Source organism: Aspergillus ambiguus (assembly GCF_047715705.1).
Source record: "Aspergillus ambiguus strain CBS 117.58 unplaced genomic scaffold BDV59scaffold_14, whole genome shotgun sequence".
NCBI classification, from domain to species: Eukaryota; Fungi; Ascomycota; class Eurotiomycetes; order Eurotiales; family Aspergillaceae; genus Aspergillus; species Aspergillus ambiguus.
Genome location: NW_027395527.1, coordinates 472,410 through 492,721, shown reverse-complemented (window position 1 = coordinate 492,721; position 20,312 = coordinate 472,410). Strand labels below are relative to the sequence as shown.

The 20,312-nt window shown below is 45.6% G+C and overlaps 7 protein-coding genes across 7 annotated transcripts; 2 read left to right on the top strand and 5 right to left on the bottom strand.

Moving 5' to 3' along the window:
• Window positions 1–30: 30 nt before the first annotated feature.
• BDV59DRAFT_193083 (MFS maltose permease MalP) lies at window positions 31–2,745 on the bottom strand (the record flags this gene model as incomplete). Its single annotated transcript, XM_073692159.1, has 3 exons — window positions 31–1,568; window positions 2,084–2,166; window positions 2,738–2,745. 3 exons carry the CDS (start codon window positions 2,743–2,745, stop codon window positions 31–33), a joined length of 1,629 nt encoding a protein of 542 aa, XP_073548379.1.
• Window positions 2,746–4,028: 1,283 nt separating this feature from the next.
• BDV59DRAFT_201786 (putative MFS multidrug transporter) lies at window positions 4,029–5,609 on the top strand (the record flags this gene model as incomplete). The annotated part of the gene is made up of 2 exons (XM_073693889.1): window positions 4,029–4,062; window positions 4,135–5,609. 2 exons carry the CDS (start codon window positions 4,029–4,031, stop codon window positions 5,607–5,609), a joined length of 1,509 nt encoding a protein of 502 aa, XP_073548378.1.
• Window positions 5,610–8,316: 2,707 nt separating this feature from the next.
• On the bottom strand, window positions 8,317–10,151 carry BDV59DRAFT_193081 (MFS transporter; the record flags this gene model as incomplete). Its single annotated transcript, XM_073692158.1, has 5 exons — window positions 8,317–8,541; window positions 8,595–8,718; window positions 8,767–9,013; window positions 9,065–9,675; window positions 9,727–10,151. The coding sequence occupies 5 exons, from the start codon at window positions 10,149–10,151 to the stop codon at window positions 8,317–8,319; spliced, it is 1,632 nt and encodes a 543-aa protein (XP_073548377.1).
• A 1,462-nt stretch (window positions 10,152–11,613) lies between these two features.
• Window positions 11,614–12,380, top strand: BDV59DRAFT_201784 (uncharacterized protein; the record flags this gene model as incomplete). Its single annotated transcript, XM_073693888.1, has 2 exons — window positions 11,614–12,314; window positions 12,371–12,380. 2 exons carry the CDS (start codon window positions 11,614–11,616, stop codon window positions 12,378–12,380), a joined length of 711 nt encoding a protein of 236 aa, XP_073548376.1.
• A 274-nt stretch (window positions 12,381–12,654) lies between these two features.
• BDV59DRAFT_193080 (cation-translocating P-type ATPase) lies at window positions 12,655–16,621 on the bottom strand (the record flags this gene model as incomplete). Its single annotated transcript, XM_073692157.1, has 13 exons — window positions 12,655–12,821; window positions 12,873–13,134; window positions 13,184–13,373; window positions 13,506–13,554; window positions 13,609–13,665; window positions 13,721–14,177; window positions 14,228–14,287; window positions 14,335–14,620; window positions 14,675–15,039; window positions 15,095–15,335; window positions 15,389–15,659; window positions 15,719–16,258; window positions 16,510–16,621. 13 exons carry the CDS (start codon window positions 16,619–16,621, stop codon window positions 12,655–12,657), a joined length of 3,057 nt encoding a protein of 1,018 aa, XP_073548375.1.
• Window positions 16,622–17,544: 923 nt separating this feature from the next.
• BDV59DRAFT_177705 (uncharacterized protein) lies at window positions 17,545–17,879 on the bottom strand. The gene has a single exon (XM_073689659.1). It carries the CDS (start codon window positions 17,836–17,838, stop codon window positions 17,662–17,664), a length of 177 nt encoding a protein of 58 aa, XP_073548374.1. The 5' UTR covers window positions 17,839–17,879; the 3' UTR covers window positions 17,545–17,661.
• Window positions 17,880–18,529: 650 nt separating this feature from the next.
• BDV59DRAFT_177704 (Cation/H+ exchanger) lies at window positions 18,530–20,080 on the bottom strand. Its single transcript, XM_073689658.1, has 6 exons — window positions 19,957–20,080; window positions 19,284–19,899; window positions 19,175–19,223; window positions 19,048–19,130; window positions 18,603–18,999; window positions 18,530–18,551 (listed from the first exon to the last, which is right to left on the bottom strand). Exons 1-3 carry the CDS (start codon window positions 20,072–20,074, stop codon window positions 19,208–19,210), a joined length of 750 nt encoding a protein of 249 aa, XP_073548373.1. The 5' UTR covers window positions 20,075–20,080; the 3' UTR covers window positions 18,530–18,551; window positions 18,603–18,999; window positions 19,048–19,130; window positions 19,175–19,207.
• Between the last annotated feature and the right edge of the window lie 232 nt (window positions 20,081–20,312).

Here is a 20,312-nt window from a genome sequence, read left to right as displayed (position 1 = left end):
CTTGTATTCTCTTCGTGTATGGTGGATAGACTAAGCAGTCAAAGGGTGGCAATCGTGCTTATTTAACGACGTACCCCCTCCACCTTCAGTGAACAGTTCTATCCGGGTGGAAGAAAACTTCCTTGCTGAAACTTTCTTCTCGAATAAAGCATCGATCTCAGCATATGTACGACCTTTTGGCTCTGGAACCCGAAAAAACGCCCAGATCGAACAGCCAAGTGCCATTCCACCCCAGAAGAATCCCGACTTGCCTTTCCAATCCCATGCGTCGACATTTAACATATACGGCACGATAACAGAATTGACTATGTCAAAGATATTGTAAATGCTGCGCGCAACCGTGACCGTTTTTATGCGAAGTCGAGCAGATGGAATTTCGGAGACGAGCGTATAGCAAACAGGCCCAACAGTACAGTCGTAGACGAAGGTAAATGCTAGTAGCATAGATCCAGTTACCCAAGACAGTATCGATGATTCTGGTGCGATAGAAATGAAGCCTATTATCAATAATACGGCGCATAAGATCCCAAGCCCACTAACGTAAATGGATCTCCGCCCAGCATATGCCATCAAAGCCCAAGAAAGTATTGTACCCATGAATCCTAACGCATTTTGGCCCAGTGTCATATTAAAGGACTGCTGCACTGGAAGGCCGGCGTGTTGGTAAAAGACCGTAGAGTACGACATAAGACCGGATCCGCAGAGTATCTGAACCCCCCAAACTAGACAAGAGATCTCGGTCCGCCGAAGATCATGCCCCCGAAAGCAGTCCCAGTAACTTGTGCTCGAGCACACTTTGCTCTCCATTTCACCGGTGTACGTCATCATTGCAATAGTTTGCTTTGCGCTTGCTGAGGAATTGGACTTCGATAGGCGCCGAACACACTGGACGGCTTCATTGTGGAGCCCTTTTCGGACCAACCACCATGGACTCTCAGGGGCCAAATAGACACCTATAAGGATAGGGATAGGCCATACCCACTGAATAGCAAAGGGAATGCGATAAGCCCACTGGTCTGTGCGATTTGAAAACCCTTTGATTACAGCCGAAGCTAACCATTGACCGATTATCCATGAGAGATTCACGTATGTAGTCAGATAGGCCCGCAGCGCAACCGGGCAGACTTCCGATGCATAAGTAACACAGAGAGACTGGTAAACCCCCAGAGGAAGACCTAGTAGGAACTCTCCAACGAGAAGTGTTTGAACGTTAGGCGCGAAGAAAAGGACAAAAATGAAGGCCATTGTTGCTATGAGAGCATAAATCATTGTCCTCCGGTAGCCATTGCGCTCGGAAAGTATCCCACTGGCTAACAGGCCGGCAACTTGACCGCAATGGACGGCGTTAGATAAACCTGCCTGCCACTTTGCTGACAGTCCATACGATCCGTCCGTCATCAGATGTCCATACTTTCTGTTGAAAGCTGGGAGGCCATAAAAAGACCCCATGAGTATGACATCGTATCCCTCCATGATAATGGCGCAGGATATCAAAAGTGACCAGCCAATAGCCTTAGGGTATTTCTTAAGCGCTTCTGATATAGTCATCTCATGCTCTTTGGTGATAGCTGCTTTGGCGTCGTTGATTAAGATATCCATCCCTGTTCCTGAATTCGGTCGGTGCTCCTCATCAACAGCCAAACTCAAACTCATTTTCATTTGCCGCTTTCGCTTTAAAATTGATTATGCAAACTAATTGCTCATCTATGATATGAAATATGAAGTCTGCTTTATATAATTTGAATCAAAGTACGTACATAGCGGATGGTCGACATATTTTAATTGTTGAGATGAAGTCCCTGTGTAACCCCTTGCATAACCCTTCTGATATCACATGTTCACCTAGTTAATGATTTCTATGAGTACCGAGCAAGTTCTATCTCTCGGCTATCCAAGGTAGTTCCAAATTTATAGTGTCTCCAAGCGTCGTCATCTGGTAAATTGTAGAAACTATCTTCGAATGGCATAGGAACTTCTGCGAAGGCAGAGGGCTACAAGAGCCCCAAGGCAAAAAAATAAAGAAACGCATCGTGTAGTCAATAAAACGCTTGGTCTGATGGTTCTATCGTATCTCATTATCTACCTTCGTTCTGAGGAGACAATTTATAGAATTTGCTGGTAATTCTTAGTCCTAGCCCTAGCTTTACCCTCCCTTGAAAGGTATTGCTACAGGACAATGATGCTTTCTTGCGATTTACATCGTTGGAAGCCCAAAATCCAAATAAAGCTCTAGTATGCCTATGTAATTCTCTCCGTTATCAAACATTACATGCGCGCATTCTAGTTTGGTTACTCAATTTATGTGTCCAATCAGTGGCAAAGTTAGCATGCGAAATGACGCTTTGAGTCAGGTTTTCGTGGTTCATGGCTGTTTATGTTGACACTGTTGCCCACCGTATCCTCGACTCCTTAATACGTACTTGTCGTTCGTCTACGTCACTTTCATGGTCGGTCTATACATCATATAAGAACAACATTTGAAAGCAAGGCACGATCAAGCAATCCGGTTTCGTGTCTGTTGCTCGACAGTTTCTTTCTGATCCCTTTATTCATGAGAGGTATATATTCCACCCAGGAGAATCTGAAGCGGAGACTAAAAAGCAAGGACACTATTGGACTCGTGAGCTAAAGGGAGCGACATTTTTTTGTTAGTCAAACTTGTATGTTTCTACAAACATACTGTTTCCATTTCCCTGCGCATCAATAAGGCCAAGGCTTCCTGCCATTAACATCGTACTTCCCCATGGGGTGAGGGGTGTCGCGTTAACATATTCATGGTTATATTCCAGCGGTCCATTGCGGAGTATGGCTAGTAGAAGGCATGTGAAGTCACTATAGAGCCCACTGGGGAAAGGGGGCAGCTATTGTTGTGTGATAGGCAGAAACAGTGTGCAGCGGCAGTGGGCAGAGTGGAATATGGGTGTAAAAAATCTGATTCTTAATGTCCAAGAGGCTTGCCCTTTACACTTGGAAGCGGGGTATAACCGAAGCTCAGTCACAAGAGAACATAGACTACAGAGGGATATATATATATATGTATATATTTATATAAAAGCCGTACTATTCCCGTTTTCTATAAAGCACTATTAATATCAATTGCGTTACCTCGTCAAACGGGAAAAGTCAGAACTTTCTACTTCGCAGTCAACTTCTCACATAGGTAAAGGTATTCCTTAACTTTGATGTATCGTCGGAATGAATATATATTTCGCGTTTGAAAAGACCTTAGAGATATTTTCGTCAAGGGCTCACCAGGCGACACAATAAATCGCTATCTTCAGGGCATCAAATTGCTGTAGGTATGATAATCCACTTAAATATTGCTATGTGTCGGGTTACAGATGAGGCTACTGGGATCCTCCGATACAATGCACTTCCGTTGTAGGGCAGGGCTCTGCTATCACGTGATTTGAGGCTAACCGCAACAGGGCAGTAGAGTGAGAAGATTGTGGGGATATGGGACTACGTCGCCAGAGCCGAGGAGCTGGATAGTAAGCGACTGCCTAGAACGGCTGATCTACCGCCGCCTAGCGGGCTCTTGGGCTGTAGGAAGCCGAATGATGATTGAAGTTGACGACCCATCTCCGCTTTCGATTTCAATAGTCCTCTATCATTGGCTTCGGGTCCTTTTAGATCGTCAGTTCGCACGTCCACCCGGCCAAGGAAATGTTTCATGGATGAATTAAATAATAATGAAGAAACGTAAAAAGTTGACAGACACTAATTATTCAACTCTCTCGCTTTTTTTCTCTTCTTAAGGGTGTCAGATGCGATTTTTTTTTTGCGCCGTAGTCGTATTAAACTCATAAAAACTCCCCTGATGAATCAGACACAATAAAAGTGAAATTAAACTAACGAAGATCATTTTCCTTATTCTGGTGAGAGTTTGAAAGTTGCCGGATAATTGCATCCGACATTCTGACGTGCAGGACCTTGACAAGCCTTTGCGTTGTCTTGGCTTTGAAGGTGCCAAGTATCTTAATAGGCTCTCAGTTCACGGAGCACATACTGTATTCAGATCCAAGGAAATGGTGCTGGGTGATAGTGGCAAGAAAAATCCAGGTAGGTGGATGCATGATTCAGCGTGAACGAGACACCCGTTCAAGGAAAGATGTTTGCTAACCATATTCATAGCCTCAGAATGCAGCTCCGATGTGATCATCGTTGACTGGACTGGTCCTGACGACCCTGAGAACCCATTTAACTGGCCAAAGTATAAGAAATGGATGGTCACGATCATCGGCTTTTTCATGACATTTGTGTCTTTGATGAATGGCACCATCATCACAGTTGCACATGAAGCCATCAATGAGCAATTCAATGTCAGCGATGCCCAATTCCCTCACTCCTACTGGCCTGTCACGAGCTGGGCCGTCGGCGGAGGCATATTCTCTTTAATTGTGCTTCCTATTATGGAAGACTTCGGCATTCGGTACACTTTCCTACTTACACACCTTATCCTCATCATTTTCGTTATTCCTCAGGCCGTCGCCAAAAATTTTGCGACCCTCATTGTTACCCGATTCTTCGCCGGTGGATGCGTTATTATACTGGGAAATAGCGCTGCTAGTATTATTGGAAATGTGTGGCAGACGGAGAAAGAGCGCAACAAGCCAGTTACTCTGTGGATATTCGGCTATCTCGCAGGAAGCAGCATTGGGCCTGTTGTGGGCGCATCGATATTCCAGTCTTTGTCCTGGCGTTGGATCTCGTATATGCAACTGATATGGTACGGTATCGCATTTATCGTCAATGTGTTTGCGCTCGCCGAATCCAGAGATTCAGTCATTCTCAAACAACGGGCCAAAAAGCTCCGTGCTAAAGGGAAGAACGCATACACTAATTGGGAGCTTCAAGGAGGTTCGATGCGCGAACTGATCATTGTGAGCGTTCGGAGGCCCCTGAAAATGTTCTTCACGGAGTATGTCGTCTTCTTTTCCACTCTATGGTCCGCGTTCACTGTGGGGACATTATATCTCTTTACTCAGTCCGTTGAACAAGTTTTTACTGGACTTTATGGATGGGATTCAGTTCAAGCTGGCTATGTCCAAGCGGCAGTTGTCATTGGACAGGCCGTTGGATGCTTATTTTCGTCCATCTCCGAACGACTTTATTTCGGCTCTGCTGCTCGGAATAAAGAGATACCTGGTGTTCCTATTCCTGAATCACGACTCTATCTTTCAATTGGAGGAGGTATTATTGGGATGGGTGGAGGCATGTTTATCTATGCCTGGACGTCCTATCCAGATCTCCCTTGGGTAGCACCAGCAGTCGGCCTATTCATGGTCGGCATGGGAAGCGTGGTTGTGGTGACCGGCCTCGCAGATTATATCGTTGACGCCTATAGCAAGTACGCAGGGACTGTGATGGGTACTGTCGCAATGGGTGAGAATACCCTCTCAGCTTTCTTGCCTCTTGCAACTATGAGCATGTACCAGACCCTGGGCTACCAATGGGCGAGTACGCTGCTTGGCTTTATCAGTCTTTTGTTGGTCGTCGCCCCAATCTCGTTTTTAATCTGGGGTAAGGAAATTCGACAACGGAGCCCGTACATAAGGGATGCATTGGTTGAAAAGTACGCGGATGTCATGCAGAATCCCCCGGTTTAATCTTGGATATATAAATAGACTTATTTAATCAATACATAAAATATAGACACCGAAACAAATCCCAAGTTTGCATGAACGGAAGCCATCTCGCTATAAAAGCCAAAAATTGTTTTCCCTTCCTTTCTTTCTTATACCGTTGGGCTGTGGGTATTGTCATTTGCAGCTGTGTCGCTATTACGGTCGCTATTCTTATGTATTCAACGATAGGATTGGGCGGAAAAACAACATACATGGAAAGCCTCATATCAAGAACCCTTGAATCCGCCGAATATAGTTTCTGCGCTTGTGAGGAAATTATGGGGTTCTTTGGCCCCTTGGTTTACAAGTACAACTGTTGATGTCGCCCATATAAGAAATGAAATACAGCCGTATAGCGGCATCTATTACCTGCGAATTCACCGTAGTGTCTTGTGAGATTGAGGATGGCGTATATTCTAATAATCTATACCTCGCAGTGACCTCGAAACAGCAGTGAGTAATCGCGGCAACACGATCTTGCAGCTTATAAAAGGCCTAAATCCGGGAACCAACTCTTAGCATGCAAATCAAGCACCAAATTTCGGAGCGAACGATTGCGCTACGTATGTTTATGCAGGTGGCAACTCGACAACAGGATATATCGCACATGCTATGTTGTATACACCCAACCAATGGACCGAGGTTATGGGCAGCTACAAGCCAAAGCACAATGAGGACGTTCTACATATTATCGGGAGCTGCACGTTCTCGGGATCCTCAGTAACTAGTGATGTTTACTATGACGATATCTTCCTAGGCATCCCTGATAGATGTGAGGGAGTGTTAGATTAGGATGACTTTGATCTGTTTCTCGTTGCCTAAAAGGCTATAGGGGCGACCTGTGATCTATGTCGAGCTGTGAAAATTGGAATTTCTTGCAAGGATCAGGTGGCCGCCTGCTCTCTATTATTTTCTTTTCCTGCCGTACTCCACCACCTGATCATTTATAACACGGAAACCTATTGATATTATAAAATCACGGTCTCGCTTTTTGCATTGAAAAAATTATTTACTTATTTATTTTTTGGTTGTTGTTTAGCGTTGCGGATTTAAATCAACCGCTACCGAGCATAGGGACAAGATAACTCGACTGGTCAGACTCGTTCTGATCCCCTTCTTTCAGCCAACCATCCAGAATCATCGATAATGATGTATACGTCATTGAGCAAAGGATTGAAGGTCTTCGAGCCCGTAGCTTTCAGTCCTATTCCAGCCTTCTCTTTCCGCCCCGCCGTTCCTAAAAAATCCGGCTGCATCTGTATCTTTCTTCAACGTCCATAGTAACCATTTCACCGCAGCCATACCATATGCACCACCATTAGCCTGATCATAAGTCCCCTGATGCCCTCCTGGATAGTTACCAATCCACTTAGGAACGCCACGTAGATTGTGGTAGTCTCTCTCACCCTATTTGACTCCTCAGTATATTGTGGTCATAATAGGTGCTCATGTCAGCTTACATTTCCATATGCAATATCTGTAGGTCCCCCCAGAAAATAGAATACTGGCTTGTGCACCTTATGGATTGCAGCTGGAGCCTCTATATCTGGTATATTGGGTCCTCCAGGTAGAGAAGTGTTAGCTATGAATCCGGAATTGAATATCCCCAGAAAAGAAACTCTGTTGTCCGAGCGCATTTTATAAGTTTCCAGACCACCGCAGCTTTGGCCTGCAACTGCAATCCTATTCGCATCGACGTTGTTATACAACCCACGGAGATTTGACTTCTCAGTGATCCAATCAATGGCGTCAGTCATCATATGCCAGTCAGTGTTTCCGGCTCCATTTTCGGGCGGGCCTGAGGCGAATATTATGAATCCATACGACGCGACATTTGTCAGGAAATTGAAGAACTTAGTGCCGTTGTTTTCGCAGCCGCCCTCTCCCCAGACCAAGACTGGAAGAGTCTCGTCTCTCCCTTCGGCGAACGGCATGTAAATCGTATGGTTGTACAGTGTCGACTCAGCGAAGTAGGTCTTTTTGGGATGATATGATTAATCGGATTTGGTTTGCCTCGAGACATTCTTTGGCAACTCACCACTGGGTATGGTCCGCTTCCTTCACCGTGTTGTACCGGATTGCTGACGGCTAGGGGGAGGGCCAACACGGAGATGAGGCCTCCGACCACGGCTTTTTGAATCGTCATGATATTATTTACAACAAATTTTATATTGAATGTTTTAATGCGCTAGAACTGGTAATAAGTGAAAAGCGTTGCCGGAGAAGCCCAGGCCCTTGCCGCAGTTATATCCCAAGAGGAATTGATTGATCCGTCATATGCACTCTGGTGTCTTCAGAGTTCCTCTCTATCTCTGCAAAATTAGGGGATGTTTCAGATATGACAAGGGCATGTGGAGATGTATCTCCTATGTACTGCGTACGGCATAGCAGTGCTTGCAACGGCGGTGGAGAAGGTGGAGAACACAGAACACTTTTAGGCTATTCAGGTTGCTTTTTATCAGCTTATCCAGTGGCGATTATCCCCACTGCGGGCCTAAAAATATTTTAAAGTCAGGTGGACCCCAGCAAGAGAGAATGCAGGTCATAAAATTTCTTGGTTTGTATGGAGTACGCCGTAGATTTCCCGGTGCAAATCTAGTTCTATCTATCTGAAAACATTAAGTCTATAATTAATCCGCATTATCAAAATCGTCCGACCATCACCAATGTAAACCAAGCAACCGAGAAATCACAAGGCAACGGGCTCGCCCGTTCTATCACCCGGCCCAATTCCTTTTCTGCGGACCGCAAAGAATGCGATGATCAGACCAACCCCTCCAAGGCCAGCAGAGCACCAAAGTCCCGTCGCATATTGCTGGGCAAGACCATGACCTTGTTCAATGTCAACTGCCTCTGTGACAGCTGCAGAGATGGCTAGAGCGACACCAGAGCCGATTTGGAAGGCAGTATTGAGCTGAATTCGTCAGCATCATCCATGATATATAGAGTTAAATGGACAAAGCTTACCATTCCTCCACACAGGCTTTTCACTTGAACGGGAACAGATGTCAATATAACTGTGCTAGTAGTGACGAAAATGAGAGAAACAGCAGAAATGCTGAGGAGAGATGTTGGAAGAACATTCACCCAGCTGCAAAAAGTTAGCTTCAGCGTTAAGACTTGGGAACATGGAACGCACAAGCTAGTCTCTGGGCTTGCGATTATAGCACTAGGGACAGGTGCTATCACAGTGAGTACCATCCCTGCCAGTAGAAGATATTTTCCGTTCATGTATTCAAGGGCCTTTCCAGTTCCCAAGGATACCACGAACCCGATAGCTCCCATGGGCAGGAAACGAAGAGCTGTGTCGCCGGCGGACAGTTTATCTACCTGCTGCGCCATCAAAACGATGTAATAGATGACGTTCTGATAACTGCCGTAGCCCGCTGGTGTATTTGTTAGTATCGATAAAGGTTTCCCAGGATGAGTGGACTTACTGAATCCTGCAACCCAAAGCCCGGCAAAGTTCCGAATCTTCCATAAAGGAAGGGGCATAATTGGGTTGCTGATATAATTCTCCAGGAGAACAAACCCAAAGAGAAACACAACTGTAAGAACCAAGAGAACAATAATGAACGGCTGACTCCAGCCGTACACACCGCCTCCAGATAACACGAATTGCAGCAGAATGAGGCCAGCCGTCGATAGGATCGCCCCAAAGTAATCCATACGTGACTCTGTCTTCTCAGTGAACATAGACTTTGGTAGCACAATGACTCCAAGAAGGCCCAACGAGCCTGTGATAATGACGATAAGGTAGAAAATGTACCGCCACCCTAGCGAGGACGTCAAGAAGCCACCAAAAATCAAGCCGGCGCAAAATCCCAGCGTTCCTGACGCCGCATAGATTGAAAGTCCCCTAGTTCGGTCGGTTCCGGTGAAGTAAGAACTGATGATACCAATCGCAGATGGGACAGTCAGGGCTGCACCAACTCCTTGAAGACCACGAAATATAGTGAGTTGGATGAAAGACTGCCCAAAGCCAATGGCCAATGTCCACACGGATAACCAGAACAATCCCACACAGAGAATGAACTTTCTTCCATAACTAAATTTACCAATTAGATTAATCACTGAGTATATATCAGAGTATGCTCACCGATCAGACAAAGCACCGGCCAATAGGAGAAAGCCGCCGAAGGCCAATGTATATGCAGAGATCATCCACTGGAGATTGCTGCTGTTTACGTCAAACTCCTCTTGAATGGACGACAAAGCAATGTTCGCGCTTGTCATAAAGACATTGTCAAGGAATTGAGACCCCGAAGTCACCAACAAGATCAATGCTCCTCTCCAGGATGCCAGGCGACCAAATTCTGCCCTCTTTTCTAATGTAAGGGTATCTTGACTGTCAAAGGGAGATTCCAGCTCGACCCTAGGGGTATGTAAAGGCGATGACCGTTCAGTCGACGACCCAGAATCAGGCAGGGAAATTATTGCAGGCTCAAGGACTTTTGGGACACACTCCATATCGCCAGTCCCCTGCTCGCGTGGCTTTCGACTGAGCCAGTCGACAATCGCCATAATGTTCAGTGTTAGTTGACAGAAATTAACGACCAGCACTCTAATTCATTATCACTACTTCTTATACTTCTTTTACTGCAGTATAAAGATTCTGTAAAAAATCTGATTTTTTTGGAGCTCCCCGTAGTAAAAAGTGGGTATTGCCCATTCGGGTAGCATCCGCACGGCACCAGGTGGATGAATTCCAATTATCATCAGATTTTATTGCTTCAAACGAACGGTCGAGCTTATCGCTTAAAGGGATTTTTCTATCACGTTCGTTGATCTCTGGCCTATGGTCTTTATCCGAGCCGATTATTATGGGTCTCCAAGGCACTTGAACCCAATCTAGAATCCACTTCAAGATGATCCACATCACTCAACCGTAGTCACTCTATAGCTAGTGTCCACTATTAAAGTAGAAGTTTTCAAGAGCTCCATATATTTTGCCACATAGATACATTACCTATGGTGAAGTGGGTGTGCTTCCAACTAGTCCGCGGCATAACTGGGAATACAGCTGAACAATCATTGGGGGTGTTTTATCCACCGATATAGCAATGATTCCAAGGTTTGTGCGACAATTAAGGTGTCTAAAAATGTATAGTCAGCCTCTGGACATATTGTACGGTAAATGAATGCCTGATAATCCACCACGACTGCGGCTACATGGCAGACTTGACCTACCATATTGGTTACTTTAAATGCACGAAGACAGCTTACTGAGTCTCAGAGTACCAGAAAAAGTTCCAATCACGATTGTGTAGAGCGTTCCAAATATACCGTGGAGCAATGATTTGAACTCCAGAATTTCACCCCAAGCAGGAGGACACGAAATTTGCAGCATGATTACTACTATCCGTTTACCATACGTGTGACCTACCCCTTATTTCTAATTTGTTCAGGTCTTTATCTTTTATGTTTTACCAAGTCCCAGCTCTCAAAAGATGTGGTGGAGAATCCTCGGCGAACTGACCCAATAATTTTCTCAAGAAGCCAGGTGGATGATGATCGGCAGTCACAAGAATGCTAACTTCACCAGTTTATTTATGGATCTCCTTGCGTCTATTTTGTAAACAACAATCTAGGCACACAAATTTCTCCGATAAAATCTCAATTTAGTATTCTAGTGTGGTTCTTGCTCGTCAGAAAAGGAATCTATTCTAAATTTGTTCATAAAAATGGGGTTGGAAGCTACCGAATTGCTCGTAGGTAAACACGAGATGGAACGATATCTGGAATACGAGCAATCATATATGTGTTCTAATCGTGGTAGCAATACGAGAATTTTTGGGGGAGCTAGGGACACCGGAAATAAGCGAGATTCACCTACAACTTGGCTAGTAGACTGAACAGGTATAGACCTTTTAAAAGGCGGCGGTTCCCTTTCTACGAGTAAGCATCTTTTACCATAACAACTTCAATCAAGCCCTTGCGACTACTACGACACTCCCGAATTGCTTCTTATTATACAATTCTTAAGATGCTATACGTCCCAGTCCTAGCTATGATCCTTGCAGCCCCGATTCACATTGCCACTGCATATTCCATCACAGGGGATGATGTGAACTGTCGCTCTGGTCCGGGCACCAGCTACGATAGCATAAAGAAGTACACCAAAGGAAGTGATGTTACGGTCACTTGTCAGAGCCCCGGAGAGAGTATATTCGGCAATAGCCTCTGGGACAAAACTGCCGACGGCTGTTACGTGGCGGACTACTACGTGAAGACGGGTACCACGGGGTACGCCACCGATAAATGCAGGAACGGTGACAGTGGAAATGGCAATACATCGGGTGCCTCCATTGTAAGTGCTGCTCAGGATGAGCTTGGTATCCCTTATGTCTGGGGCGGGGGCGGGTGTGATGGGCCATCCAGTGGCGGGTTTGACTGCTCTGGCTTGACTCAGTATGCGATCTGTAAGTCGCTGAACTTTGAGATTCCTCGAGTGGCCCAGGACCAGTACGATTCCAACCTGGGGACGCGTCTTCCCAGGGCAGAGGCGAAGCAGGGCGACCTTATTTTCTGGGGCAACAACGGGAATTGCGACAGTGGGGTAGTACATGTTGCCATATTCATTAAGGAGGGATGGATGATCAATGCTGCCCGCACTGGGACGCCTGTGCGAGAACAAGCTGTCTGGACATCATATGGAGGCGAGGAAATCTGTCCGTACGCTGTGAGGTACGCAAAGTCATCCTACATATGAATGGAAGAGAGATCTGACTACGTAACCCCAGATTTTGGTAGCCTTTCATTGGAAAATTGGACTATACTTGACCTTATATGCTTAATTCTGCATCACTTTTTATATTGTCAAGCAACGCAGCGACTTCCATACAAGTGCTTTTTCAGCAGCAAGTAGTAGAAAAAAGAGACATAAGAGTACAATTTCAATGAAAATGAATGGCTTTTTTATACCTTTATAAATTTATTATCTTGGCAAGTTTGTCACCAGCGTTCTATAGAACAAGGAATTTATTTCCTTGAGCAAAAGCTTCGAACGGGATTCCACGCAGATCCTTTACCATGCAACTTTAGCAATGAAGCTCTTAGGCCAGCGGCGAATACAATACTTTCTCCCTTCATCAAGTATGAGAAGCCCAAGGCCAAATGCAACAGGAAGGAAGAAGTTCTCTGCCGGTATTGTTGTCGTGCCAATGGAATTTTGTAGACCCGGAATATAGCAAACTAATCATATGTATGTTAGTAGAGCAGCAGTAAAGGAACAGGGAAACATACAAATAAATACTATGCATAATGCAAACACCATTGCCGGAAATAGAAGCAAGTTCTGGGTCTCGCGGTTCAGGATTGGTGGCTGCTGGAAGATGCTTAGTTTCCGGGTGCGGATAGCAAGCAAGTTGAAGAATTGCATGATAACCAGATTGACAAAGTAAATAGAAGATGCTTCATTTGCCACTTGCGTAACGTAGTCGGGGTCGTATTTTGGGTCCATGTTGTTGAATTTCAAGATCATAGCGCTGAAGGGGATACCTCTCCGCTAGACAAGGTTAAGGTTGTACATCAGTACGATAGCTGAGATCACAAACCTGCATGTGCCAAAATGCAATCACGTACGACAGGAAACATTCCAAGAGCCCAACGAAAGCATATGCGTGGTTGAGTAATTTCGCATTGACCAGTCGATCATTCCGTGTATCTCTTGGAGGTCGAAGGAGTACATCAGACTCTGGCTTTTCGAAAGCAAGAGTTATTGCACCAGCGCAGTCAGTTAGGCAACTATGTGGTTCTTGTTAGTTCGCTTTATTTGAATGTTGGTCTATCATTTCTTACCAAATTATGATCTATATAATGTCATTGGTTAGTCAAAGCTCGAAGGTCAAGGAATGACAATGAAATACCATTAGAAACGAGGAAAGAATCTGTGGAACCCCTAATACAACGTTTGTCATAACAGGCCCTATACCTGTATTAGCTACTAAGCTCGGGTGATATCTCAGAGGTGTCTGCGTACACAGCTCGCTAAAACTTCCGGCCGGGAGAAGGTAGACAATGGTCTTCTTCAGGTTGTCTGGTAGTAGGTGAGTAATGTCCAATAGCTTGATTGGGAGGTGGTTCTAATGTACCGTATACCAATCTTCCGTACTTGACGGCTTCCAAAATAGCGGAGAATGACTCGAGAAGGACCATATCTGCTGCCTCAATAGCAATGTCCGATCCACTTCCCAAAGCAACACCAACATCAGCAGCTTTGAGGGAGGGAGCATCATTAACACCGTCGCCTGTCATGGCAACAATATTGCCTTTTTGCTGAAACTCTTTGACGATACGAAGCTTCTGCTCTGGTGTTGTACGGGCGAAGACAATCTCATCGTAAGTACACAGCTTCTGCCATTGTTCATCTCCAAGGCTGACCAGCTCGGGACCGCTGACAACGATAGCAGTTGTTGTGTCGGAGAATGTTGCAGTGGGTTTCTCCGTGAAGCTTAGAGCTTTTATATCGTCAATAAATGCAGGTGGTGTTTTGATAATTCCACACTCCATTGCAATTGCTTGAGCTGTTAATTTGTAGTCGCCGGTTACCTATCTTTAGCGTCAGTTTGGACTTCATGTTTAGTATTCATTATATTCACCATCATAACTCGGATCGAAGCATTCCGGAGAGTGTCAATAACACCGGGGATTTCGTCTCTCTGTAGGCCTTTAGTATGTAGAAACAAGGCACAGGTGATGTGCTTACCGGAGGATCAACCAAACCAACAATACCAACAAATATTAAGCGCTGTTCAGCTGCGTGTAGGGCGAGTCTCTCATCCTGAAGATTGAGCAATGAGTTTAGCCAATCATCGGTGACTTCTTTCTGTGCCAAGAGGATGACTCTCTTCCCCTTTGCAGACCACCGATCTTTAATGGCTTCGAGTTTATTGCGGTCTCCTACGGAAAGTTCACCGACCGTTCCATCCCGTCTGATCATGGAAGTACATCTCGGAAGGAGAACATCGGGCGCTCCTTTAACAAATAGTAACCTGATTACTATTGTTAGGTCTTTCCGCAGTTTGGAATGTTTTAGATGCACTTACCCGTTCCTGGACTGATCTCTGGAGGGCAACATTACACGGATCATGAATTTGTTCTTACTGTTAAAAGCAATTTCAAATACCTTCTTCCATTGTTCTCGTAGTTCGCTGACTGGTCCCAGCGATTGGGAAAGCCTGAGTATGGCCTGGTCGGTTGGGTCGCCATAAATCTTAGCGAAATGGAGTGGGCGATCCAAAGTCGAGGCGTCAAACTCAGCCGCATTACAAAGACCAGCGACTTGTCGAAGGATACCGATAGAGGTATTTGGTAGGTCATTTGGGTCTGCTCCATGTATCAGGAGACCTTTAGCCTCTTCAGACGTAAATTCCTCGCCGCCGCAAAAGCAATCGGTCACAAACATTTCGTTCTGCGAACTCTTTTTAGCTACTCTACTTGATGTAATGCGAGAAACAGCTAGCTACCTTGGTCAGTGTACCTGTCTTATCGGAACAGATAACAGAAACCGCCCCAAGAGTTTCAACCGTTGCAACTGTCTTGCAAAGGATTTTGTTCTTTTTCATGATATTCGCGACGATCGTGAGGCTCATGGTTAAAGCTATGGGGAGACCTTCTGGAATAAACGCAATTCCGACGCTGACACAATCCACAATAAGGGTTGGCACATCGATCCAGTCCGGATGATCTTTCCTAAGCCAAGCGGCCCTACAGAGTCAATCCGTTAGAGTAAGTTCATGTGAAACGGGTCTGTATCGTACCATAGAATGACGACGATTATCACAACTGTGACGATAAAACTCACGATTATTATAACGAACCGGCGAATTTCATGTTGCATTGGGGTCATTTCGACGCGAGGGCGGTTTGAGAGACCAGCAATTCGCCCAAAAACTGTGAGATCGCCTGTAGCGACGCAAATGGCCAGTGCTGTCCCCGAAACACAGTGAGTACCCTGGAGACCTAAACAGTGAGTCTCAAGATAGTTATTTTCTGTCGAGTCCACTGTGCCAGAAACTGGTTCCGACTCGCCTAACTTTTATTAGTAGTTGTAAACATTGAGAAGGAGGGGGGGGTCCTAGAGCCGATACCGGTAAGGATAGACCGATCAAACTTTGCGTCTGCAGATACTTGAATAAAGCGAACGTCAGCGGGCAATCTGTTGCCCTGCTTGATATGGATGACATCTCCCGGTACCAGATCAATCGCACTGATACTAAGCTGTCTGCCGTCACGGATCACGATACACTGGTCGGGCAGCATAGTTGTTATGGAAGCCATAACACGAGACGAGGACCAGTCCTGCCACCCGTTGAAAGAGGCCTGAATAAAGAAAACTGCCAATAGGACAATCGCAAGAGCCAAGTTTGCCTCTGCGGGTGGGTTTCCGAGGGGTCTCCAGGCTATGAAAACCATGACACAGCCGAACAAAACAATGGAGCCGAAACCACCAAAGAGATAGCTTATCATTGTGCGAAACCATCTGGATGGAGGTGGGGTCGGTTTGTTTCTCCCGTACTCTGAATATCGACGATTTACTTGCTCGCCAGAAAGGCCTTGAGTAGCAGAGGTAGAGAGACATCGTTGAAGTTCATCAACCGACAGCCGATGCCAATCCAGTTCAGTGATGCCTACAAAAGAATTAGCAGACGAACGAGGACCAATACGTTTCATGATCACCTTTGAGTTGCCTTCTTTCTTGCTTCGTCGAGGAATCTTCGCTACCCTTCTCATTCGACTGCTCGACCTTGTATGACCTCCATGCCATCACACGTTAGCATTGAGCAAAGTTAAACGGGAAATTGCAGTCGGAAAAGCACTTACAGGGTTCTATAGGTGATAGGGAGGAGGTTCTCCGGGGCTGCCACTTTCCCGTGTACACTGTGTATCGACAGCGAAGAGGCCGTGGACCTCTGACGTGCCAGAGGTTGTGTGTGCGGCTGAGTCCCCTCTTCCGCAATCCGAATTCTGTCTTTTTGATCGTGTGTCTCCATAGTAGCCCTTATAGGAAGGAAAATTGTCGTCGTTTGACAGGAGAGGATCAGATGAAGGAGAGTTGTAATTCGTAGTCACTCTGGGAGCGCTGGTTTTATATGCGGCCACAAACAGTGCGCCATTTCTTCCATGAACGGATTACAAGCTACCTAGCAGTGCCTCCTTCGAATTTCATATTGTCGCGTCATAGAGCGGTTGGCGCCTACCTCATAGCTAGGTATGGTTAAGAGACGCCGATTGGTCGACAATTGTCTCGCGCGATTTATTCTCACCATATCATGTCCTTTGCTCGTGGATATCCCCCGAATACAGCTTAGATGGCTCCTTCAAGTTTCGTATTCTATTCCTTCCCATGCGGGATATACTATTCCACATCAGCATCCGCTATGTTGAAGGTGTGGTGCTCTCCCCGATACATGGCGGGACCGCAATAATACTGGTAAAAGACCACACCAAACAGTCTCGGGGCTAATGTGTGCTATACGAACATCTCATATAAGTACATCCTCTGTGTTGGTACCCATTCAAAGAGTTCTTAGTTAAATGGCTACCCAGGTCAGGGTGCTTTTCGGGATAAGGACGGTCTTGTGGCTGTGCATTCGCGCCATAGTCAGTCCAGTAATACTGGTTAATGTACGAAACCATCGTGGCGAAAAACTTTCATCATAGGCATACATGTGAGATAGCGCTTTAGTTACTTGTTCTCCGTGCAGTGCTACCCAGATATTATATCTAGGCTTTAAAGTCTGTATGACATCAGTCAGGGTTTCTGGAGCATAATGGCATCATATGTTTGTATTATAACTTTGAAAATAATAAAACCCACTGTTCTAAAATTGATCTGAGCGCCCCATGTGAAGAGAACTGGGTGTCGTGGGTTGAAACGAAGCTACATGCTTTTTCCTGAACTGACTGATAACAGGCAGTAATCATATACCACGGGGTAATTCATAGATAGCTTTGTTACCAATCGGCTTTTCCAAATCCTTCTGTCTCTACAACCCCAAGCACACCTTACACGCCTGCCTGCTTCTTTTTGTCAGGATGTCAAAGCACGATACAAGGGAGTGTACCCTATAGCACGCTTCACATCGGCTGCTATCTCCTCGATTGCTTTGGAAACATCCTTATTTATAGCCGAGAGGTAATTGTCGTAACCGAATTTGTCTTTGCGACGCTTAATTTCGGCAGGGTCGTTGGCGACGGGTGAACACATCAGCTTGTCGCGAAATCTGCGACTTATTTCGTAGTGTTCTGATAACGCTTCCCTGTATTCATCAATTACCTGGTAGGCATCAATATATTCCCATTTTTCTTGAGTGAGACCAATGGCTCGATGTTGAAGATAGCGTAGCCTTTGGGATCTTTCCCAATACCCGCACCTTTCCAGCATGTGCTCTATCGGCTTGAATATTACATTAGATGATTTAATCAAGGCTTTCTGGCAACATTCACTCATAGCTTCAGTGATAGCCCTAGCAAATATTTAGTTGATATGCAATTAGATAGAAAGAGAACATATCCTTCGATGCTTCGATTGAGTCTGCAGATACAAGAGGTAGTTTGGAGGTATACCTGACGTAGTTATGCGCCAGGTAGCAGGACGTACGTAGCCCAGATAGGCTGCCTGAGGACCTACGTATTTTAGAAATTTGATATGACGTAATATTTAGCAGTGCAGTACGACATCGCATTCTCTGGTGACTTATCCCATATTCATGGGTTGACTGTAAGAGAACCTGGTGGGTTGAAGCGAATTGGTGATGGTCACAACAGACTATTAAAAATTAATTTCAACGGATAGACATATAGCGGCTGTATATTCTCATTCTACCAACAATTCCTGGCTTTCACCCTTAGGTAGTCGAAGAAAGCCTAGCAACCATCTGCTCAACATGGCCAGGGGTATGAATAGCCCGTGAACCAACTCCACAGTGAAGTTAATGAACAGTAAAGCATATGGTGGTGGAATATACTTACAACACTAGTCATGATCATAAACCACACAACTACTCTCATCGCCTCTGCTAGACCAGTAATCCCGTCCTCCACATCGAATGTGGTGAGATACTCAATGCAGAGGCAACAGTAGAAGATAGCACTCACTCCAATGGGGCTGAAGAATCCCATGAAAAGCGCATCACGAGTTGTTCCTATTTGGTGAACCCATGGGCGCAGGGTCAAAATCACCGGAAGGCGCCGCAGGAGAAGAATTAGCATTGCCAATAATATAAGACGATGCAAAGGAATGATGCTGGAGTCAATAAATGATGACCACGGACAGGTGACCCCCAGCCAGATAAACATGGACATGTTTAGCAGAAAGTCAATTGTCGGTTGCAATGTGTCTTCCATCGTTTGTATACGGAACCAGTCGCTGGGATGACGTTATCGACCTATTCTAGTATCGTATAAGGGTTCATACTTCATGGTAAAACCATTTCCCGTCACAAAACATGCTAATATGTCATCGCTGTTGGCCATCCCCATGGTGCCGAGAGCGAGTAGCTACACGGTCAGCCAATTCAGATATAGGGATCTAAGGGACTCACAGATAAGGAAATTGAGAATATGGTAAACGTCTCTCAGTCAAGGTATTCACTGGAATGCAAATCAATGGGAATACTTTCAATGCAAGAGAAGTAGGGAAGGATGGACAACCGGATAGCCGTGAAGTGAAGCATCGACTGAGCAATCCACCCTAGCACAGCACCATACACGATGCTTACAAATATCACGTAGAGCCATATCTCTCCAATCCAATGAGAGAAAATTTGTCCCACTGCATATTCAGTAATTTCGGGGTAGCAATACCGAAGGACTAGCAGCGGTAAGAAGAGAAACGGATAGCCGAGTCCGTCGTTAGCACCAGATTCTGCAATGATAAGTCGACGCAGGTCTAGAGGAACATATTTGTCCGCAAATGCCCCCTTTACAATGGCCCTAGAGAGGACTGGATCTGTTGGGGATATGCAAGCACCAATGGTGAGAGCGTGGAGAAAAGGGACTGGTGGCAACACTAGCCAGACCAGAATACTGCTCACCATCCACATCGACGTCAACCCTGGGAGTAGGAGGACCGCAAATGAGCGCCATTCGTACATTAGATATTGCTTAGGTAGTTGTATGCCGACAATTACCAGCTGCACTCCCAGGACAAGACGACTAAATGCCAAAGTTATTCGGTCGATGTTCTGAGTATCATGCTGCGCCAAACGGAACGGATCGACGAGGCCGCAAACTGGGCCGAGGAGAACTCCGAGAAGAAATGAAATCACTGCCCGGTCAGTATATACACAGATTCTTTCTTATACATGGCACTAGTTGATCCTACAGGCGTCCGACAAATAACATCTCTCGCGGATTAAATATGCGAGGAGTCCATAAACGGACATCAACAGCCCAAGAAGGGCACAAATGACGTTGAAATCCGAGGGGTCAAAATCCATCATTCACACCATATTGCGCAGTTAGATTCTTTCTGTGGATTCATCTACCCTCTACAGAGTATACTTATAATTGACTAGGTTGTAGATGGATGGCGGGCCACGGCATCCAGATTGGTCGAATTAATCGCGCAAAGAGCATGAACAGGTCACATGCGTACACACACTGGCCAACGGCTACAGCTTATCTCGTAATAAGAGAGATCACCGCTATTCCACTAGCTTCGAACGCTCCATTCTACTG